Below are 22,484 nucleotides of genomic sequence, written 5' to 3'. Positions count from 1 at the left end.
GAAAGTTAAAATTTTGGACTGCAATCAATTAGGAAAAGTGTCCCGGGAAGAGGGAAAAACAAAATTCACGCCGTCCAACTCGTTTCGAGTAACTTTTGCTGGTTCCGCCCTCCCTGACTACGTTATGGTGGACAAATTGAGGCTACCACTGCGACTCTTCGTGCCAATGCCCATGACTTGCAACAAATGCAAGTCAGTTGGTCATACAGCAGATTATTGCGCCAACAAGGAGCGCTGTGCCACTTGCGGAGAGCAACATGTGGGGAAATCCTGCAATGCGACTGAGCAAAAGTGTCCATATTGCGGGGGATCCCCACATGTGCTCTCAGTTTGTGAAACTTATAAGAGTCGCTGGGAGAAACAGAAGCGCTCTTTGAAGGAACGCTCAAAACGCACTTTTGCGGAAATTTTAAAGGGCGCTTCTCCACTAGCTCAACAACAACAACCAATCAACAAACAAAATGTCTTCGCTACGTTGCCAGTTGACGAAATGGACGCGGATACAGGTAACGGGGGCACACCGTTTATTTTCAAAGGGAATCCACGGCGCAAAAATGTGACCACTCCCAAAGTTCAAGAACAAGTCCCGCCGGTGATACCCCCTGTTAGCTTGCCTAAAAAATCGAGTGCAGCGGACAAGCAAAATCAGGTTCCTCCTGGCTTCCGTGGGAATAGTTCACCTTCGAACGACCCAGCACTCGAGGGGACATCAAAAACCCCAACTGTCCCTATTTTTCCGTCCAGCTCAACTTCCCAATCGGGATTTATAAAGTTGTCTGACCTTTTGGATCAAATCTTCAAGTGTTTTAATGTTTCCGACTCCATCAGAACCATTGTCATCTCAATGCTTCCAGTATTAAAGACAATTTTGCAACAATTGATGCAAACATGGCCCCTCCTTGCAATGATTATCTCTCTTGATGTCTAATTCAAATAGAGAGGACGGAGATATCACTGTTTTACAGTGGAATTGTCGTAGTCTTATCCCTAAATTGGATACATTCAAATTTTTAATTCATAACTTCAATTGTGATGTTTTTGCTCTGTCCGAAACTTGGCTTTCTTCGCGAGATGATATCTCTTTCCACGATTTTAATATTATACGCTTGGACTGTGATGATAGATACGGAGGGGTGCTTTTGGGGATCAATAAGTGCCACTCATTTTTTAGAATTGACCTTCCACCTATTGGAGGGATCGAAGCTGTTGCTTGTCATGCAAACATCAGAGGCAAAGACCTCTGTATTGTCAGCTTGTATTGGCCTCCGAGAGCTGCGGTTAGCCGCAAACAACTTGATGACATGTGCTCACTCCTTCCTGAGCCACGATTGATCTTGGGAGACTTCAACTCTCACGGAACTGCCTGGGGGGAACAGTACGACGACAATCGTTCATCGATGATATATGACCTTTGTAACAGCTTCAATATGACCGTTTTGAACACTGGGGAAACAACACGTGTACCTAAACCTCCTGCTAACCCAAGTGCTCTTGACCTCTCGCTTTGCTCGAATTCACTATCGTTAGATTGCAAGTGGAATGTAATCCAGAACCCCAACGGTAGTGATCACTTGCCAATCAAAATTTCCATCACCATTGGGTCGAATTCTTCTGAATCTATAAACATGGCATATGACCTCACAAGACACATTGACTGGAAAAAATATGCGGACGCGATTGCTCTAGCCATCAATTCCAGAGATTGTTTACCTCCATTGGAGGAGTATAACTTCCTTTCTCGTTTGATCTATGACAGCGCGGTTCGCGCTCAAACGAAACCCATCTCAGGTTCCACTATTCGTCGAAGGCCTCCCAATCTATGGTGGGATAGCCAGTGTTCCAAGCTTTATGTAGAAAAATCGAATGCATTTAAAGCTTTTCGGAAACGTGGAACCCCTGAAATTTTTCAAACGTATTTAGCCCTTGAAGATCAATTTAAAAACTTAATCAAAGGGAAAAAACGTGCTTATTGGCGAAATTTCGTGGGAGGTTTGTCACGAGAAACGTCAATGAAAAAATTATGGAAAGTGGCTCGAAACATGAGAAATCGCTCTTCAACGAATGAAAGCGAAGAATATTCACATCGATGGATTTTTAATTTTGCACAGAAGGTTTGTCCTGATTCCGCTCCTATGCAAAAAATTGTTCGAGATATACCACAAGGTAGGTGCGATCTGTTGTTTCAATAGAGGTTTATTGTTTCAATAGAGGTTTTGTCGGACAAATTACACTCTCGGGGTCTGCCGCCTCTATTGAATAATATGTTATATAACTTGCTTTGTGAGAAACATTTGAACTTTTCTCACGGAGATTCGGCAGCCAGTCGGGTCTCTTACATGGGCCTCCCCCAGGGCTCATGTTTAAGCCCCTTTTGTAAAACTTCGATGTAAGCGACATCGACAATTGCCTTACACAAAATTGCAGCCTAAGACAACTTGCAGATGATGGAGTGGTGTCTGTCGTAGGATCAAACGAATCCGACCTGCAAGGACCCTTACAAGATACTTTGAACAAGTTTTCAACCTGGGCCATTGGGCTAGGGATCGAATTCTCCACGGAGAAAACAGAGATGGTGTTTTTTTCTAGGAAGCATAGACCAGCAAAACCAAAGCTTCAACTTTTGGGTAAACTGATCACTCATGCTATGTCATTCAAGTATCTTGGGGTCTGGTTCGACTCCAAATGTACTTGGGGGGCCCATATTAGGTATCTGAGTAAAAAATGTCAACAAAGAATAAACTTTCTCCGTACAATTACCGGCACCTGGTGGGGAGCCCATCCCGAAGATCTTATTATGTTGTATCGAACAACTATTCTTTCAGTGATGGAGTATGGCAGTTTCTGTTTTCAATCAGCTGCCAAAACACACCTCATTAAACTCGAGCGAATTCAGTATCTTTGTCACCGTATTGCGTTGGGATGTATGCCCTCAACGCATACCATGAGTCTCGAGGTTTTGGCAGGCGTACTCCCACTAAAAGATCGCTTCAATTTATTATCTCGGTGTAAGGTTATGAATCCATTGGTGATCGGAAATTTTGAGCAATTGATTGAGCTAAATTTTCATTCTGGATTCATGAGTTCATATCATGAATTCACCTCTATGCAGGTTGTTCCTTCTTCGTATATTCCCAACCGTGTTTGTTTTCCTGACTACATCAATTCCTCTGTACATTTCGATCTGTTCATGAAGGAGAAAATCCATGAAAATCCAGATTATCTTAGATTGGGGTTCGTTCCTACGATCTTCAATGCAAAGTATGGGTGTATCAATTGTGATAATATATACTTTACTGATGGGTCCTCTATGAATGAGTCCATAGGATTTGGAGTGTTCAACGTATTTTTTAGCACCTCACACAGTCTTCAGAATCCTTGCTCGGTATATATTGCTGAATTGGCAGCGATATACTGGGCGCTGGACAGCGTCGCCTCACGACCTGTTGAACACTATTACATTGTAACGGATAGTCTTAGCTCTGTCGAAGCTATCCGTTCAGTGAGGCCGGAAAAGCACTCGCCGTACTTCCTTGAGAGAATACGAGAAATTTTGAGTGCTTTATCCAGACGCTGTTATGTCATTACCTTTGTCTGGGTCCCTTCACATTGCTCAATTCCGGGTAATGAGAGGGCTGATTCATTGGCAAAGGTAGGTGCAATTGAAGGCGAAATTTATCAGCGTCAAATCGCCTTCAATGAATTTTATTCTTTAGTCCGCAAAAATACCATCGCTAACTGGCAACGCAAGTGGAATGAAGATGAATTGGGCCGGTGGTTCCACTCGATTATCCCTAAGGCTAGCCTCAAACCGTGGTTCAAAAGTCTGGACTTGAGTCGGGACTTTATTCGCACCTTCTCCCGACTCATGTCCAATCACTGTTCGTTAGATGCACTACTCTTCCGTTTCAATCTTGCCAGCAGCAATCTCTGCGTTTGTGGCCAAGGTTATCACGACATCGAGCACATTGTTTGGTCGTGCGAGGTGTATCTGTATCGCCAGATCGAATTTAGAAAACTCCCTTCGGGCCCGAGGAAGACAGCCCAATGTGCCGGTGAGAGATGTGTTGGCTCGGTTAGACCTTGATTACATGTCCCATATATATGTCTTCCTTAAAGCTATAGATCTTCGTGTGTGATTGTCCCTACATCCTTATACCCTCCTTTCCTTCCTTGTGTTCATCAACATTGTTACAATTTCCTTATATCCCATCCTTCTCCTAAAAATATGTCACCCTCCTAAACTCGAGTACACCGCGAGTAATCGGTTTTCCACCTTACTAACCATAGATGTAAGAAAAATTGTTTATATATATAGTTTTAAATTATATTTAAGAATTCGGCTCCTTTAAACTTAAGTAACTGAGCCTGTAAAAATAAACAAATTAAAAAAAAAAACATCTCATATTTTAATGATTTTTCTCCCATTTTGTTACTTGAGCTATACTCTTAAATGTTATTTCAATTCTTTTATTCCCGATATCTTCCTGCTCGATTTGGTCCAATTATCCTTATTGCTAGAGCGTGTTGTCTTGTCTTCACCTCATTGTCCGAAAAGATTAAAAAAACTTTGACTAGCACCTTCAAATGCTTCCTTTTCAATGGTAAAGTAACATAAGTGCTTTGTCGGTAACCTCAATTGAAAGAACATTATCGGCATAAACCTCAATGGACATGTAATCAATTGTGCAGTACACGATAGTCTCATGGTCTCATTAACTTCCGTTTTTAAATTCTCTTCTACTGACATCCGTTCGACACAATGACCTATGCCCCAATTCCATTGCTATTCTGCTTTTCATTTCATGAATAATCAACACGTCACATACACGGAAAAACAGAACACAGATTAAGATGAATAATCACGCGAGGATGACAAACGAGACAGTTTCCTGCCAATTTTCAATACAATACCTGGAATAAAACAGTGTTTGAGATTCAAGTTGTACCTCGATTTCACAGCATGTGTTGTCAAGAGTGCTGAAATAAACCAATTTTCCGATTTCCGTTGTGTACTTTGGAAAACCTGTTACTCTGAAATCAGCAAAAACTATAAACGACTGAACAGAGCGCTATTTGGAGCTCATCTCAACCGTATTCAGAGTAATCTGGAAAACAACCCACAATAATTCTGGAGATTTGTCGATGTGCAGAGGAAGCCGTCAGGACTACCTACCGTAATGATCCGCAACAATGTGGACGCATCAAACAAAAAGAGTATTTGTGAGCTTTTTCGAGAACAATTCAGTGGTGTTTTCGTTAATGAAAGACTCCACAATGAACAAATTTTTAAAGCTGCCAGCAGTGTACCTTGCCTACATGCTATCTGTACTGATCCTGTCATAAGTTCCAGCGGAGTATAACTTGCTTGTTGAAATCTCAAGAAATCTTCGAATCCTGGACCAGATGGCATCCCTTCTATCATATTGAAAAAGTGTTCCAGCAGTCTATCTTCACCGCTAAGTTTATTGTTTAGTCGCTCACTACGCTGCGGAGTTTTCCCGAAGGCTTGGAAAAAATCTTTCGTTCATTTCTCAGAAAATATCAACACTACGACTTTGCGATTCTCTCTAACTTCGTTATTCGACGTTCGTCATCGTTTAACGTATCGCATGTGTTGGCACAAAGGGGACGTGTGCCACTTTTTTAACACTTTCGGTCTGTCACACCGACGCGAGTATAGGAGTAACATTTTTGGACAAGTGTCATTTTTCATATTGTAGAATATTGTAGAATGATAATTAATGTTAGTGGCGTGAAATATTTATTGAATATAATGCATAAGAATATTATCGGACTATGCTTATTTGATTTCAGTCCCTTTTGTAACTGGATTGAACGGATCCATATATTAACTATTCGTCGTTAGATCCGTATGTTCAAAAGCAAAATATAAATGTTTGACTTTCGTATAGTTATTCGCTAAATATAATGGTGGTACATATGCACACTTGTGGAAGAATTGCAAACAGTAAACTATAAACTAATCGGTAGCTCATGGTAATTTTTAACAGTTACAGTTTCGGGGATTTTTTTTTATAATGAACAACATCGACAAGAAAACAAGAAAAAGAAAAGGAAGTTCCTAGAAATCCTTTTATATCATCTTTTTATGCCCCATCTAAAAAAGGCATTAATTCTTAGTTTACTAAGAAAACAGAGACAAAGAATATTAGAAATATGCAAACTTTATATTCCAGAACCTTTATCATCTGGTAATTATCTAGAAGGTCGTTATACATTGTTCTCTTCGATAAAAGACCAGATAAACACGCAACAACTGCATGAAATGTACAAAATATGTTTGTTTCGAGCATGCTGTTATGCTATGTTTCGATTCCTACTCCAATGAAACCACAATCGATTAATACGTTTTTATGTTATTTTATAACTCTTTATACTCAATGAATTATATTCAGTTGCTTACTTTTAATTAATAATAGTGCAAAATTCGAATTTCGTTATTTGTGTTGGAGTATCAAAAATTACTCAATTTTGTGGAGGCTGAATTAGATGACTTTAATAGTCATCTAATTCAGCAACATAATAAAGCCGAAGAAAACATATTTTTTGGAGTGTTTTCATTCAATCATACCCTCTTCTTCAAATAAATGCCAATAAAGCCTGAAAAATACACAATGGCAACATTACAGAGAAGTTCAATTTTCGGTCTGTGACACCGTGCGCGAGTATACGTGTTGTGATTTTGCACGCGAGTACAGGAGGGTTAAAAAAGCAGTAAAAAGGACGTCGGCAAATCTTTATGCTTGCCTTTGTTCTATCTCCAAATTACTTCAAATAATAGTTTTGGATACTATCTCCCATGCCTGCAGCAGTTACATCTCCGACCAACATCACGGTTTCGTGCCCAAAAGGTCTATATATATATATATATATATATATATATATATATATATATATATATATATATATATATATATATATATATATATATATATATATATATATATATATATATATATATATATATAGGACATGTAATCAAGGTCTAACCGAGCCAACACATCTCTCACCGGCACATTGGGCTGTCTTCCTCGGGCCCGAAGGGAGTTTTCTAAATTCGATCTGGCGACCAAATACACCTCGCACGACCAAACAACGTGCTCGATGTCGCGATAACCTTGGCCACAAACGCAGAGATTGCTGCTGGCAAGATTGAAACGAAAGAGTAGTGCATCTAACGAACAGTGATTGGACATGAGTCGGGAGAATGTGCGAATAAAGTCCCGACTCAAGTCCAGACTTTTGACCCACGGTTTGAGGCTAACCTTAGGGATAATCGAGTGAAACCACCGGCCCAATTCATCTTCATTCCACTTGCGTTGCCAGTTAGCGATGGTATTTTGGCGAACTAAAGAATAAAATTCATTGAAGGCGATTTGACGCTGATAAATATCGCCTTCAATTACACCTACCTTTGCTAATGAGTCAGCCCTCTCATTACCCGGAATTGAGCAATGTGAAGGGACCTAGACAAAGGTAATGACATAACAGCGTCTGGATAAAGCACTCAAAATTTCTCGTTTTCTCTTGAGGAAGTACTGCGAGTGCTTTTCCGGCCTCACTGATCGGATAGCTTCGACAGAGCTAATTACAATGTAATAGTGTTCAACAGGTCGTGAGGCGACGTTGTCCAACGCCCAGTATATCGCTGCCAATTCAGCAATATATACTGAATAAATGCTAAAAAATACGTTGAAAACTCTAAATCCTGTTGACTCATTCATAGAGGACCTATCTGTAAAGTACATATTATCACAATTGATACGCCCATACATTGCATTGAAGATCGTAGGAACGATAATCTGGAGTTTCATGGATTTTCTCCTCCATGAACAGATCAAAATGTATAGAGGAATTGAAGAAGTCAGGAAAACAAACACGGTTTGGAATATACGAAGATGGATCAACCTGCATGGAGATGAATTCATGATATGGACTCATGAATCCAGAGTGAAAATTTAGCTCGATCAGTTGCTCAAAATTTCCGATCACTAATGGGTTCATAACCTTACACCGTGGGAAGTTATCAGGCCGGATTTATGCCCGGTTGCTCGACGACGGACCAGATTTTTACACTGCGGCAGATCCTCCAAAAGTGCCGCGAGTATCAGGTTCCTACACACCACATCTTCGTCGACTTCAATGCCGTATATGATACAATCGACCGACGACAGCTATGGAGGATCATGGACGAACACGGCTTTCCCCGAAAGCTGACAAGACTGATTCAGGCAACGATGAACGGTGTGCGGTGCAGTGTGCGGATCTCAGATGAGCTGTCGGAATCATTTGAGACTCACAGGGGACTTCGACAAGGCGATGGAATCTCCTGTCTGCTCTTCAACGTGGCGCTGGAAGGTGTTATGCGGAGAGCGGGCTTCAACATGCGGGGCACGATTTTCAACAAGTCTAGTCAGTTTATCTGCTTCGCCGACGACGTGGACATAATCGGAAGAACACATGCGACGGTAGCCGACTTGTATACCCGACTGAAACACGAAGCAGGGCTGATTGGACTTGGGATCAATGCGTCTAAGACTAAATACATGCTAGCTGGAGGGACTGATCGCAACAGAGTTCTTCTTGGTAGTAGTGTTGTGATCGACGGCGACGAGCTCGAGGTGGTAGAGGAATTTGTCTACCTTGGCTCGTTGATAACAACTGACAACAACATCAGCCGTGAAATTCGAAGACGCATTGTCAATGGAAGTCGTGCCTACTATGGGCTCCGCAAATCCTTGAGGTCCAACAAACTCCGACCCCGTACGAAGTGTACCATGTACAAATCCCTAATTCGACCGGTTGTTCTCTATGGGCACGAAGCATGGACGATGCTTGAAGAGGACTCACAAGCGCTTGGAGTTTTCGAACGCCGAGTGCTCATAACAATATACGGTGGTGTACAGGAAAGAGAAGTATGGAGAAGGAGAATGAACCACGAACTGGCGCAACTCTACGGCGAACCCAGCATTCAGAAAGTCGCCAAGGCTGGACGAGTGCGATGGGCAGGGCATGTTGCAAGATTGCCGGACAGCACCCCTGCAAAGATGGTGTTCGCATCGAATCCGGTAGGAACAAGAAGGAGAGGAGCCCAGCGAGCGAGGTGGTTGGACCAGGTGGAGCAGGACTTGGCAAGAATCGGTGCAGCCGGGAGTTGGAGAACTGCAGCCATGGATCGGGACTATTGGCGAAAAATTGTGAAGAAGATCTAATCTCTCAATGGGATGTAGTATCATTATAAATAAATAAAAAACCTTACACCGGATGAGGAATCGAAGAGATAATAAATTGAAGCGATCTTTTAGTGGGAGTACGCCTGCCAAAACCTCGAGACTCATGGTATGCGTTGAGGGCATACATCCCAACGCAATACGGTGACAAAGATACTGAATTCGCTCGAGTTTAATAAGGTGTGTTTTGGCAGCTGATTGAAAACAGAAACTGCCATACTCCATCACTGAAAGAATAGTTGTTCGATACAACATAATAAGATCTTCTGGGTGGGCTCCCCACTAGGTGCCGGTAATTGTACAGAGAAAGTTTATTCTTTGTTGACATTTTTTACTCAGATACCTAATATGGGCCCCCAAGTACATTTGGAGTCGAACCAGACCCCAAGATACTTGAATGACATAGCATGAGTGATAGGTTTACCCAAAAGTTGAAGCTTTGGTTTTGCTGGTCTATGCTTCTTAGAAAAAACCACCATCTCTGTTTTCTCCGTGGATAATTCGATCCCTAGTCCAATGGTTCCAGGTTGAAAAATTATTCAAAGTATCTTGTGAGGGTTCTTCAGGTCGGATTCGTTTGATCCTACGACAGACACTACTCTATCATCTGCAAGTTGATTTAGGCTGCAATTTTGTATAAGGCAATTGTCGATGTCGCTTACATGGAAGTAGTACAAAAGGGGGCTTAAACATTTCGTTCCGGTTCTTGTTTGTTGTATTTATTAAAGTCAATACTACGTCGAACATACGATAACGTGTGAGCGATAGCAAATCATTTAGGCAATAGAATATATATTTGACCAAAGCTTGAACAATCTCCACATGCTGAAAATAATGAGAAAATCTCTCTACTCGTTGAAATTTCTGCCCGAAATCAAAATTGCCCGACAAACTATTCAGCATCAAAGAGTAAAGAAACTGTTTTGTCGGTTTATGTCTTGTCGTTTGGCAATGGTCGTCATAGTACCCCAAATATACTCGATATTTCCCAGATTTTGAGCCCTGATTTCATGCATGATGTAGATAATCCACAATCCATGATTACTAAAACTTTAAATAAGAGAGACCCTGGTCTGAAAACTTGAAAAATCGAATTTTTTATTTTTGCCTTTTTGGGAAGCTTATGCACTCTAAAATGTTGCCCTAAATGAATTTTCCGATATTCGATTTCGTTGGAAAGTTACAGTCAAAAGTATGAGGACACATCAAGGGATATAGTATTGCTGAACGCGTTTTTTGATATCTATTTTTATGAGCTTCTAAATAGCGATTACCATTTCGGTAATTTTTCGAATTTTCAAAAAAGTCTATGTAACGCCTTAGGTATTGTCTTAAAATTTCCATATTTATTTGAATTCGTTTTGCGACACCCCTCGTTGCTTCAGAACAGATACCACCAGCAAGTTTCTGATTTTCAGACTGCGTTCTCGCATCCAGATGTCAACAGCGTAATAATCATTACTCGTGCACTCAAAAAGTGGAAATACATCTTCAAATATACCGTTAACAATAACCAAAATACCCGATCACAAAAATTCATTATTTTTCGACCTTCCAAACAGAGACCAATCCACACCCCCCCCCCCTTTAAACGCGACACAAGCGTCTAAAAATCTAATCTAAGAATTATTGTAAACCAATTACCTGAAATTCTAAACCATGCTTTTCCCGACAATAATCTTTGATTCTAGGATAGCATTTCGCCATAAGGTTGTTTCTCTCCATAGTTGTATCTGAAAACAGGTAAAATGAGTGTTATACATTAGTAAAAATCAACTGTTTTTGCTATTAAAACACAACAATAAACGCCTCGTATCTGTTGTACTGTGCGGTTAACCGAACATTGAAATGAAAGCAATTCTATTAGGCTCGAGAAGATAAACATGTATACAATTCAATCAGTTGGAAATGCTAAGAAGTCTAAATCAAAAAGAAAGGAAAAGATAAATAAAATAAGTAAAAAAATTTTTTAGTTAAACGGTTTCATTGTGACTGAACATAATAATAATACAGATTGTTACCGAAATGTATTACATTTCGTCGCACCTTACATCAGAACCCCTTGAAATGTATAAACAATAAAGAGATCTAGAGATCATTCGAGGCATTGTGAAATTCATCTAGATTATAACGATACCATTGTGCGCGAGTGAATTGAATACGCAGATAATTGCAGTCGAAATTAATTTAAATAATTCGTTGAATTATTTCTTGTCATTCTGAGTAAGAAACGAAATTATTATTTTTATAAAAAATGTTAAAATATTAAATAATTTCTGAATTTATAGGCTATTGATAAAAATAAGAGTCTGTCTAATTGTATGCAGGACAACTCATACCTAGGAGACTAAATGTAAGAAGGAATTTCTATATTTATACCTACAAATAATATGGATCAATTAATTGTAGGAATTTTATAATTTCTTTGTCTTGTGGAATAAAGGAAATTTATGAAATCAGAAAACCTGCATATAGTTTTGTTGACAACATTTTGCAACAATTTATAAAATTCATTCAATTCAAATACATCAGGAAATGTGAGATTAATCCTGAAGTATCAAAAATCGTCATTAGTACCCGCAGCAATTCACGCTTTGACGGTACCCGACTTCCATTGAGTATACTCTTGTCGAAACGATTGCATTTCTTGATGTATTTGAAGGTAATTCTCCAAGACGTGTGGCGCAGTCAGATCGGATGGGATGATCCGATCTCGGATGAACAATTCAGTAATTGGACTACATGGCTCTTCTGGTTGCCCCTCGTGGAGAAAATTCAAATCCCAAGGTGCTATCGAATATGCACATCTATCACGAATTGTAACGAAGTCGAGCTTCATACTTTCGTGGACGCAAGCCAAAATGGCATTGCAGCAGTGATATATCTACGGTTTCAAGAAAATGATAAAATTGAAACTACAATCTCAGCGGCCAAAACACGAGACGCACCCCTTAAGTACACCTCAACACCTCGCCTTGAACTTCAAGCAGCTGTAATAGGCGCTCGACTGGCCGACACATTCGGTAAATCGCTCTCTACAAAAATAGCTAGGCGATATTTCTGGAGTGACTCACGAGACGCGATTTGTTGGCTGCGTTCCGACCATAGGAAATACAGTCAATTTGTCGCTCAGAGTGAGCGACAAATTGACTGTTCTGCGGAACAGAATTCTTAGGAACTCCTAAAACTCACTGGCCATGGCATCAACTAGGATCCAGACAAACTGAAGAAGAGCTGCGTCCTCATATTCTGTTACACGTGACCTCCGCCGCACCTGTCCTCAACATAGATGACTTCTCGTCGTGGAAGCGGCTGATCTCAGTGGAAGCATATATATTACGTTTTGTTTTCAATATACGAGCTAGTTCCGAGAAACGAACCAAGATCCTCGGCCCTCTTACATCACCGGAACTCATTCGAGCGGAAAAACGCATCTACCGTCAAATACAGCGAGAAGCATTTACCGACGAACTGGCGATTCTAAGAAGTTCAAACGCTAATAAGAAAGAATTTTCACTGCCGAAAACCAGCGTTCTATATAAATTAAATCCCTTCGTAGACCACGACGACATTATTCGTATGCGCGGACGCATTGACGCTTGTAAATTTGCTACGAACGAAACGAAAGCCCCGATAATATTACTAGGCAAGCATTCTGGTACTAAACTCATAGTGCAGATGTACCACGAAAAATATTACCACCGTAATCATGAAACGACACTCAATGAACGCCAGAAATTTATAATTCCCCGAATACGACGCATATACAACCAGGTAAAAGCAGACTGTCAGTTATGCAAGATAACCCATGCAAATCCCGTTCCCCCTCTAATGGGTAGTTTACCCGAGGCACGGTTGGCTGCATACTGTCGCCCGTTTTCTTACGTGGGTATAGACTATTTTGGCCCTATAATGGTAGTTGTCAGAAGAAGCTCAGAAAAACGTTGGGGAGTCCTGATTACATGCCTTTCGACACGTGCCATTCATATTCCCGCGCAGGTGGAAGACAAAAACCTTTGACAAGGATCTTTTCATCGAAGCACTACGCGTGGAGAGCGGCGTCTTGAATATGAACGCGGATGAACTGACGGAAACGCAAAGCATGCGATATAACAATGCCAAGAAAAAGGGAACCCAGGTATAAGCGACCTCCAGACTACTGGTGGAGTGAGACACTTGGCGTGCTTCGGGCCAACTGCCTTAGCGCCAGAAGACGCTTCCAACGGTCAAGCATAGACACCAGAGAAGAGCGGAGAGTGGAATTCAGAGAGGCTAGATCCACTCTTAAACGGGCGATTAAGCGGAGCAAATCTAATTGCTTCAGGGAGTTATGTCGGAACGTGGACGTCAATCCATGGGGCAATGCCTACCGAGTGGTGATGGCGAAGCTCAGGGGCCCAACGACACCCTCCGAAATGTGTCCCGAAAAATTAAAAATTATCGTGGAAGGGTTTTTTCCGCAGCACGACCCAACGACCTGGCCACCCACGCCATATGGGGAGGATGAGGATAACATCGAACGCAGGGAGGTATTGAACGACGAGCTAGTTGCATCTATGAAACGCCTCAAAACGAAGAAAGCGCCTGGCCCAGATGGAATCCCCAATATTGCCTTAAAAGCGGCAGTCCTAGCATTCCCTGATATGTTCAGGACAGCAATGCAGAAGTGTCTAGACGAATGGTACTTTCCGGATCGATGGAAGGTACAAAAGCTAGTACTACTGCCCAAACCAGGAAAGACGCCGGGTGATCCAGCATCGTATAGACCCATATGCCTGTTGGACACTCTGGGGAAACTTTTGGAGAGAATCATCCTCAATAGGCTGACGGATTGCACGGAGGGAGTTCGTGGACTGTCCGATAGTCAATTCGGATTTCGGAAAGGGAGATCCACGGTAGATGCCATTCGCATAGTGGTCGAAAGAGCAAACAGAGCATTTTTACGTTAAGAACGCGTTCAATAGTGCCAGCTGGGAGGCCATCGCGACTGCGCTTCACACGATGAGAGTCCCTGACTACCTGTGTAGAATACTGAGAAGCTACTTCGAGAACCGTGTGCTGGTGTACGAGACAAACACGGGCCAGGCGCAGATTAAAACTACGGCTGGAGTTCCACAGGGCTCTATCCTGGGTCCATCGCTCTGGAACAGTATGTACGATGGCGTACTAAAACTGAATCTGCTCAGAGGTGTGGATATCATTGGCTTCGCGGATGACATCGTTATTCTCGTGACAGGGGAATCTTTGGAACGGGTCGAAATGCTCGCGACCGAGTCGATAGACATGATCGGAAGGTGGATGCAAAGTGTGAAACTGCAGATAGCCCACCACAAGACGGAAATGTTGATTGTCAGCAACCGCAGGGCGGTGCAACGTGCAGAAATCACAATTGGAGAGCACTCGATAACCTCGAAGCGAGACCTAAAATACCTGGGGGTGCAGATCGATGATCGACTGAACTTCAACAGTCACGTCGACTACGCTTGTAAAAAAGCAACGAAGACAATCAATGCACTGACACGAATCATGCCCAACAACTTTGGCCCAAGTAGCAGCAAGAGGCACCTTTTGGCTAGTGTCTCCTCATCGACACTACGATACGGTGGTCCAGCCTGGATCGCGGCGTTGGAAACTCAGCGGAACACGAGGAGGCTGAATAGTACGTCGGCTCATGGCGATGCGAGTCGCGAGTGCGTACAGAACCGTGTCAACAGAAGCGGTCTACGTCATAGCCAGGTTGGTCCCCATAGACATCATCTTGGCGGAGGACAACGAGTGCTATAGGAGTAGGGGAACCAGAGGAATCCGGAAGCTAATGAGGGCGGAGTCGATGGCTAGGTGGCAGCAAGAGTGGAGTGCGGCGCAAAACGGCAGATGGACGCACATGCTCATACCGACACTAATGGGCTGGGTGAACAGGAAACACGGAGAGGTAAATTTCCACCTAACGCAGTTTTTGTCTGGTCATGGCTGCTTCAGGCAGTATCTGCACCAGTTCGGACACGTAAGATCGCCTCTTTGTCCGGAGTGTGGAGATGTGGAGGAAACACCGGAACACATCGTATTCGAATGTCCCAGATTCACCACAGTACGCGAGGGGCTGCCTACCCTTCATGCTGGGAACATTGTGGAGGAAATGTGTCGTGACGAGGGCACCTGGAACGCAGTAAACAGTGCAATCGTACATATCATGTCCGAGCTACAGCGGAAGTGGAGGCGCGACCAGCATGCGGATAACGCCTGACCATAAAAGATGAACAACTGAGACGGCTGTAGTACCGGATAGTACCCACCGAGAGCCGCCGTGACGGAGTGCGCGTCATGTTGGAGGGCACTACCTAATCGGCGCTCCGCTGGGAAGAGAAATCCTGCGAGGGTGACTGTGACGGGGCGCGCGTCAAGTTGGAGGGCGCTTCCTAATCGGTACACGTCTCGACAGGTAACCGGATACTGCCGTGGAGAACAGCAAAAATGTTTGCCTGGATGTGGCCTGGATGGAGAAACACTGTGAACATTTCGAAGGAGCGAGCATCAAGGATGAAGCCATGATCAAAATGGTGCATACCCCACGAGAGTAGCTGTGACGGAGTGCGCGTCATGTTGGAGGGCACTACCTAATCGGCGCTCCGCTGGGAAGAGAAATCCTGCGAGGGTGACTGTGACGGGGCGCGCGTCAAGTTGGAGGGCGCTTCCTAATCGGTGCACGTCTCGACAGGTGAGAAACCCCGCGAGGGTGACTGTGACGGGTTGCGCGTCAAGTTGGAGGGCAATTCCTAATCGGTACACGTCTCGACGGGTAAGCGTATGCCAGCGAAGAGGACGTAAGCGCAGCGAACTGAAAAGCGAATAGAGGGGAAAAAGTATTGAGAAAAAGGGAAGGACAACGCTAGTCAGTGTTGAAAACTCGAAGAGTGCATGAGCACAGCCACCCCCTGAAGTAGTCGCCTAGATGTGGTCCCAGGGGGAATAAGGCAACGAGTAGCGGGCTTGGTTTTTGTGGGTGCGAACCCCACTCGACGTCTGGGTTAACCCTTCCCAGATAAGGCTGGAAGAGCGTTCCACACCTCTATATATATAAAAAAAAGTCTGAGTACAGCATCATGCATTATGGCGATACAAAATTTTATTGCACGTAGAGGGACACCGATCGAAATTCACAGCGACTGTGGTACTAACTTTCAGGGCTCTAGCAAAGAACTTATGCAAACCTGGAAGAATGTTGACCAAGAGAAATTAATGAAAGAATTAAAAAGTACGGTTACCACATGGAAATTTATCCCTCCTGCCTCCCCACACATGGGAGGTAGCTGGGAAAGGTTAATCCAGACTGTGAAAAAGAATTTAAATCAAATTCAGCCTGGAAGGTCTATCAACGACGAGATCTTAAAGAATATTTTAACGGAAATTGAGAACACCGTGAATTCACGACCACTCACGAATGTACCGATCGATAATGAATCCGCCCCAGCATTAACCCCGGGGGGGGGGGGAAGTGTTACCGAAATATATTACATTTCGTCGCACCTTACATCAGAACCCCTTGAAATGTATAAACCATAAAGAGATCTAGAGATCATTCGAGGCATTGTGAAATTCATCTAGATTATAACGATACCATTGTGCGCGAGTGAATTGAATACGCAGATAATTGCAGTCGAAATTAATTTAAATAATTCGTTGATTTATTTCTTGTCATTCTGAGTAAGAAACGAAATTATTATTTTTATAAAAAATGTAAAAATATTAAATAATTTCTGAATTTATAGGCTATTGATAAAAATAAGAGTCTGTCTAATTGTATGCAGGACAACTCATACCTAGGAGACTAAATGTAAGAAGGAATTTCTATATTTATATCTACAAATAATATGGATCAATTAATTGTAGGAATTTTATAATTTCTTTGTCTTGTGGAATAAAGGAAATTTATGAAATCAGAAAACCTGCATATAGTTTTGTTGACAACATTTTGCAACACAGATAATGTACTAAAAGATAGAAATTAATACGGCAAGAATCAATTAGTACTTATCACACCCCTTCCTTCATTAATCCAGGGTATTGATGAGACTAGAATAAAATCGTGTCGTCGGATGACCAGATTTGGTAGAAGCAGTAGGAAATTTATAGTAATAGGAAATTGAAAGAACCAATTAGAAGGCCAATCAGTGAAGAGTTCTGCGATTGAACCCACGAACGTTCGCTTAGTAATTAAACATGAATGTTCGAAAGAATCAATTTTGGCCAGGACGAAGTTCACCGGATCAGCTAGTTAATTATATTATCATTCATTATATGTTAATCATACATTAAATAAAGTTCGTATTTTTCAGTCACCAATTTCGAATTTTAAAATTATATATTATGAATTCTAGATTTTAAACTTACGAATATGGATTTTCGGTTGTAGAAGTATGTAGAATTTAGATGAGGGAATTTAAAAAAATTTACATTTGATATTTAGAAATGTTTTTTTTAATTTCAAATATTGGATTAGACTTTGTTTTCGAGATTTTACGCCTAGAGTTTTAGGTTTTAGATTTCTAATTTCAGGTTTTTTTTTATTTTCGGATTAAGAATGGAAGGTCGATAAAGCGTACGTTCGAGTTCTCTCGGTTACCTTTTCAGGTTTCCTAAAGAAGACTCTCCGCCGTCGCGATCAGAATTCGATAAAAAGTACGTGCGATAAATGACAGAATATATAGCCGGCCTAAATCATTTTACAGTTTTTCCCTCCCAGGTTACCTAACGTTAATCACTGCCACGTGTTGCGACAAATATGATTTTGATAATTTCTTTTCGTCGAGTGGTCAATAGTTCGCGTTCACATAATCACATCACATACCTCAGTGAATCCTGATTCTTACCTCTCCCCACCAACAACTGTCCTTCCCATGATAATCGCTAGGGACCCACACTATAGAGACGACCCTTCTGGTCTTCGGGCGGCGCATATCATACTAATATTACTTCCCTTTCCCTGGTGATTGTAAGGACGTGGCCGGCGTCGTTATTGACTATTTAAAGCTCGAATCACCGAAACGTGCATAACGGTTTGCAACTTCCAAGTGTCATTCAGTGTGTTCTCTGAGCAATTTAGCTGGTTTAGGTCAATTACGGAAAGCAACTACGAAGTGTACAGCCTACCCAAGCTCAAGCTCAAGTACTGCTGGTAACCGTGTTTGCTATCTTGTTCCACCACTTTTCCATTTGAGCTGAATTTTTGATTATGTATCTGCCACATTTCTTCTGTTTTCCTTTGATAATTGTCCAATACCTCTTCATGGGACGAAAACCCGGCAATTTGGTGGATTGATAGTTTTTTCAATGAAATCGATTTTTTTCTATATACCTCCTGACGACATCTCGGCTGTAATGGCAGCTTGCCAAGTCAGGCCAGCACTTCACCGGACCTTTGTGCGATCAAATGAATGGTGAAATCCTGTTCTGAAGACAGAGTCCTTGTAACTTTTCCATTCATTATCGCCCTAGTGATTAAAACATTTGTCTTCTCCCCATAACGACAGATTACTTGCTAAATCATCAACTTACGGGCAAATTTATCTGCGTAAACAAATTTGAACCTATTCACAACACCCCCTGTGTATCACACGAAAAGTCCGAAAAAACATCTGAACAGCTTCCGAAAAATTTTCATGTATTTTCCCTTTAAAGTTCATTGAAAAGGCTACAAATTGACATCTTTCCCTTTTTTGTACGTTATTTCTATGCTCAGAAATGCCTTATTTTATACTTTACTCAATTTCTATAAAAAAGCAGCATTGCATTGACATTGCAAAGGAGCTGTTGAGCTCTGTCCGCGACGACCCAAATTTACTCCAGAACTTGAGCGTTATTTTCTTAAGTGCTTTCTGATAGGAGAAGGGTGGTAAAGACGGACACCCTACGTAAAAGTTGACTTTTTTTTCGTGAATTTCACAAAAAAATATATAGCTATCTCACCATAAATTGATAGTCTTTTTATAATAAAATTTGTCTTCGAGGCAGAAATTTTGAAAAATGAATGCGTCTTTGAAAAAATAAGATTGAGTCGGGAAAGACGAACACTTGGCGGGAAAGATGGACACCTGGGGTAGGAAAGATGGACACTAACTGAAAATTCTAGTTTATGTACTCGATAAGCTTTGGAGGTCTTCAAATAAGCTTTTAAAGTGATCTGACAGAAAGGCTAGACCAAAATCACCTAGAAGGGTTTGTCATTATTCTCATTTTTCATGTCTAAAATAGCTTCCGGCATTCGGAATGACAAATTCGGATTACGTTCTAATTTCGTTCATGGTATGTGGTTGCGCTTGCAAACTTATAGCGAATTCGTTTTTGTTCAGTTTCAACCCCAGTGCCGCACTAACTGCTGTCAAAACGTTTTTTTATTCACTCAGTTGCGCACTCAGTGTCGCACTAGTTCGCCCCGAAAGCTGCTAGTTTCGCACTGAGATGCTTCACGGGTTGGCACTCGGGTTCACCAATACAACTATACTGAACTGTCAAGTTCCGAGTATTGTTTTGGAAAATCTAGAAATGAAATGAAGACTATGAAAATGGAAAAGCTACTGCTCTTGCTTTTGTATTATTGGAATCGTAATCCAATTCGGATTCTGATTTTGAAGAGTATAGTCGTGTAGACGGCATTAAGCTCCGTGTGCTTTCATTGGGAGGCGAAAATTATTATGGATATTCAGGAGGAATGAACATGCTCTCAAAATCAAAATTATGAATGAAAATTTACCTTAACGTATCGAATATTTATTTTATGTTATGAAATAAGAGGGTTTTTTCCGATATAGCAGAAACATTGAACGAAAACTGTGTCTAACGATGATTTTATATTATAATAGTAATTATTTGTGTAACAAACAGGAAATGCACGACAAATGGTTAAGTGAGTGTCAGGACTACATGTGTTAGGTAATCAAACAATATGAAGTAAAAAATGTCATTCAAATTTTTATATTTTTACACTGCACTTGGCCCTTCTTATCTGATAGAGAATAATTTACCTCCCAAGCACTAATATCGCCACCAGACGTCGACACTGTACATTTGTCGTCGCAAATATAAACAAATCATACTATATAACGCACACCAACAAACCACCGCATTCGTGAAACTGAAAACGTTTTTTTATTACAGAGTCAGTGTGGCACTGACTCAGTTTTAAAAACGAATTCGCTATTAGTTAGTGGGCATCTGTTGAAAAAAGAAAGAGAATATAATCAAATTGTTTTCTGAACAAAATGTTTGTCTTTTGTCGGTGGAGTGTCCGTCTTACCCGACTCGATTAGTATTTTATTTTCCTAAATATTTGTGGAGTAAAAAACGATAAATCTTCACAGCTGATTCGATAAATTGGAAGAGAAGTGATGGTTAAACATTCAAGTAACAAAAAATTTTAAAAAAAATTATAGCAATGAGAACTTTATTTTCTGCAGACGCAAATTTACATCGAGCTGCTCCTTGTAGATTTCTTTTTTGTTTTTATTTATAATTTTAACAGACCTCCAGCTAGGTGTACACAAGTGTCAAAGGTATTAATACATTGTGTTGAAAGTTTGTATATCATTAAAATTCAAAACAAAAATGCAATTTATCAATTAGGGGTGTCCGTCTTTACCGACTTTCCCCTACTAGTAAGGTTTGAATTCATTTTGAGCATGTTTTGCATATGCGGGCGCTACACGATTCGTCCAACGTTTCACTCGAATGTTGGACTCAAACGTTTGACTCGATGAATCGACAATTGTTGTGACGAATGTGCTGCAAAACAATCGGCGAGTATTTGGATCGAATGTTTATTGTTTTTATTTACCATCAAAAACATTAGGGAACTGGATGACGATGCGAGTATTGAAATTGCTGCCGTAGCAATTGTACTGATATCGGGCTGTAAATTAAAAATGCTTGAAACCAACATTATTAAAGTGCAATATTTTGAGCTTTATAAATCAATTTCATCGTTCCTTCATCTAAAACTTGTAAACAAACCAATCTGTCAAAGATAGACTCGGACGAATCGTGTAGCGGTGTATCGAATGTCATCGAGTGTCGAATCAACGGATGACAAAAATCCTTTGACTCGTTCCACTTGCGTTGGAAGGTAATCAACAACGAACGGATTACCTTTCAGCGCGAATCACCTTCACGTCCTAGCACGTTTGTCAACAATGTTATGCTATGAACTTTCATCGTACCAATTTTGAGGGTGAGTTCATTAATAATTGAGAAAATAGAAATTAACTTTGGCCTGAACTGATCGATTGAGATTCCATGTTACCAGGATTTATTTCTTTGAATATAAACCACACTTCGTTCGATTTGATCATATTCTTAACATCCGTAATAGATGGAACGCGAAACACGAGAAAACTCGTGAGCGGTCAGCAGTATGTTAATTAGTTTTTCAGGCTATATGTGCCCTTGGCACTTTGGATGGTGTTTTCGAGCCACTTTTAAATATTTAATTCGTTTTTATGTCACTTCCTGAGTTGGTGCACTTTTTCTCATATGGGAACGGTCAGATTTCATTACTTCCTATAAGGTGAACAGTTCTTGATGATACATAGAATTACATTCTCGAATTGGAATTGTATATGGTCGGTGTTAAGTCAGAGAGAACGTCGCAAAATTAAAAATTTCGAGTTATCGATAGCATTAAGTTAAATGATTTGTAAGCTACATTCCACATGTATCAGATTTTCAAAATCACCCGTGCAGCAGGAATAACTTATCGAAATTGTTTTGAACGCTCAATGGAAACCCCTTATAGCACCTAACTTCAAACTCGTTTTTCTTGAAATCATAAAAATGTCACATGGTCCGGTGTGACTTAACATCGATCATATCATCACAATAAGTTACTTTCCGGATAAAAACTTTCCGAACCATTAAAGCTTCGTTTGCATATTATATAACTCACCCGTGAACGTGGAGCTGGTGAAAATCCGTACAATTTTAGAGCTAACGGGAGGCAAGTTCTCGAGAGAACCAGCAAAAATTGTGTCAATTGTACGGTCATCCATTTCTTTGCAGTGTACTTCACCGTTGTAAACTCACTTTAAATTTCAACAATCACACTTTCTCATTTTCAAATTTAGGAAATATTACGTTTCAAATTCTTGCCCTTTTAATGTGCTTTCCTGAAGGTTTCCACTGAACTGAGCTGCACATATTATCCTCAGATGGTGTTTGATTGAGTCGAAAAACCGAGTTTGTTTT

At 41.1% G+C, this 22,484-nt stretch overlaps 1 protein-coding gene across 1 annotated transcript in view; it reads right to left on the bottom strand.

Annotated features, from left to right (window-relative positions):
• The window catches only part of LOC129764829 (NACHT and WD repeat domain-containing protein 2), a 42,449-nt gene extending 19,983 nt beyond the window's left edge, over positions 1-22,466 (bottom strand). Inside the window, exons 1-2 of the mRNA XM_055764344.1 lie at positions 22,186-22,466; positions 10,896-10,984 (exon numbers count right to left, since the gene is read on the bottom strand). Coding sequence (XP_055620319.1) covers positions 10,896-10,984; positions 22,186-22,288 — 192 coding nt within the window. The 5' untranslated portion in view covers positions 22,289-22,466. The remainder of the gene's footprint in view (positions 1-10,895; positions 10,985-22,185) is intronic.
• Between the last annotated feature and the right edge of the window lie 18 nt (positions 22,467-22,484).

This window comes from Toxorhynchites rutilus, chromosome 2 (genome assembly GCF_029784135.1).
Source record: "Toxorhynchites rutilus septentrionalis strain SRP chromosome 2, ASM2978413v1, whole genome shotgun sequence".
Taxonomy (NCBI): Eukaryota; Metazoa; Arthropoda; class Insecta; order Diptera; family Culicidae; genus Toxorhynchites; species Toxorhynchites rutilus.
This window is presented reverse-complemented; position numbering and strand designations above follow the sequence as displayed.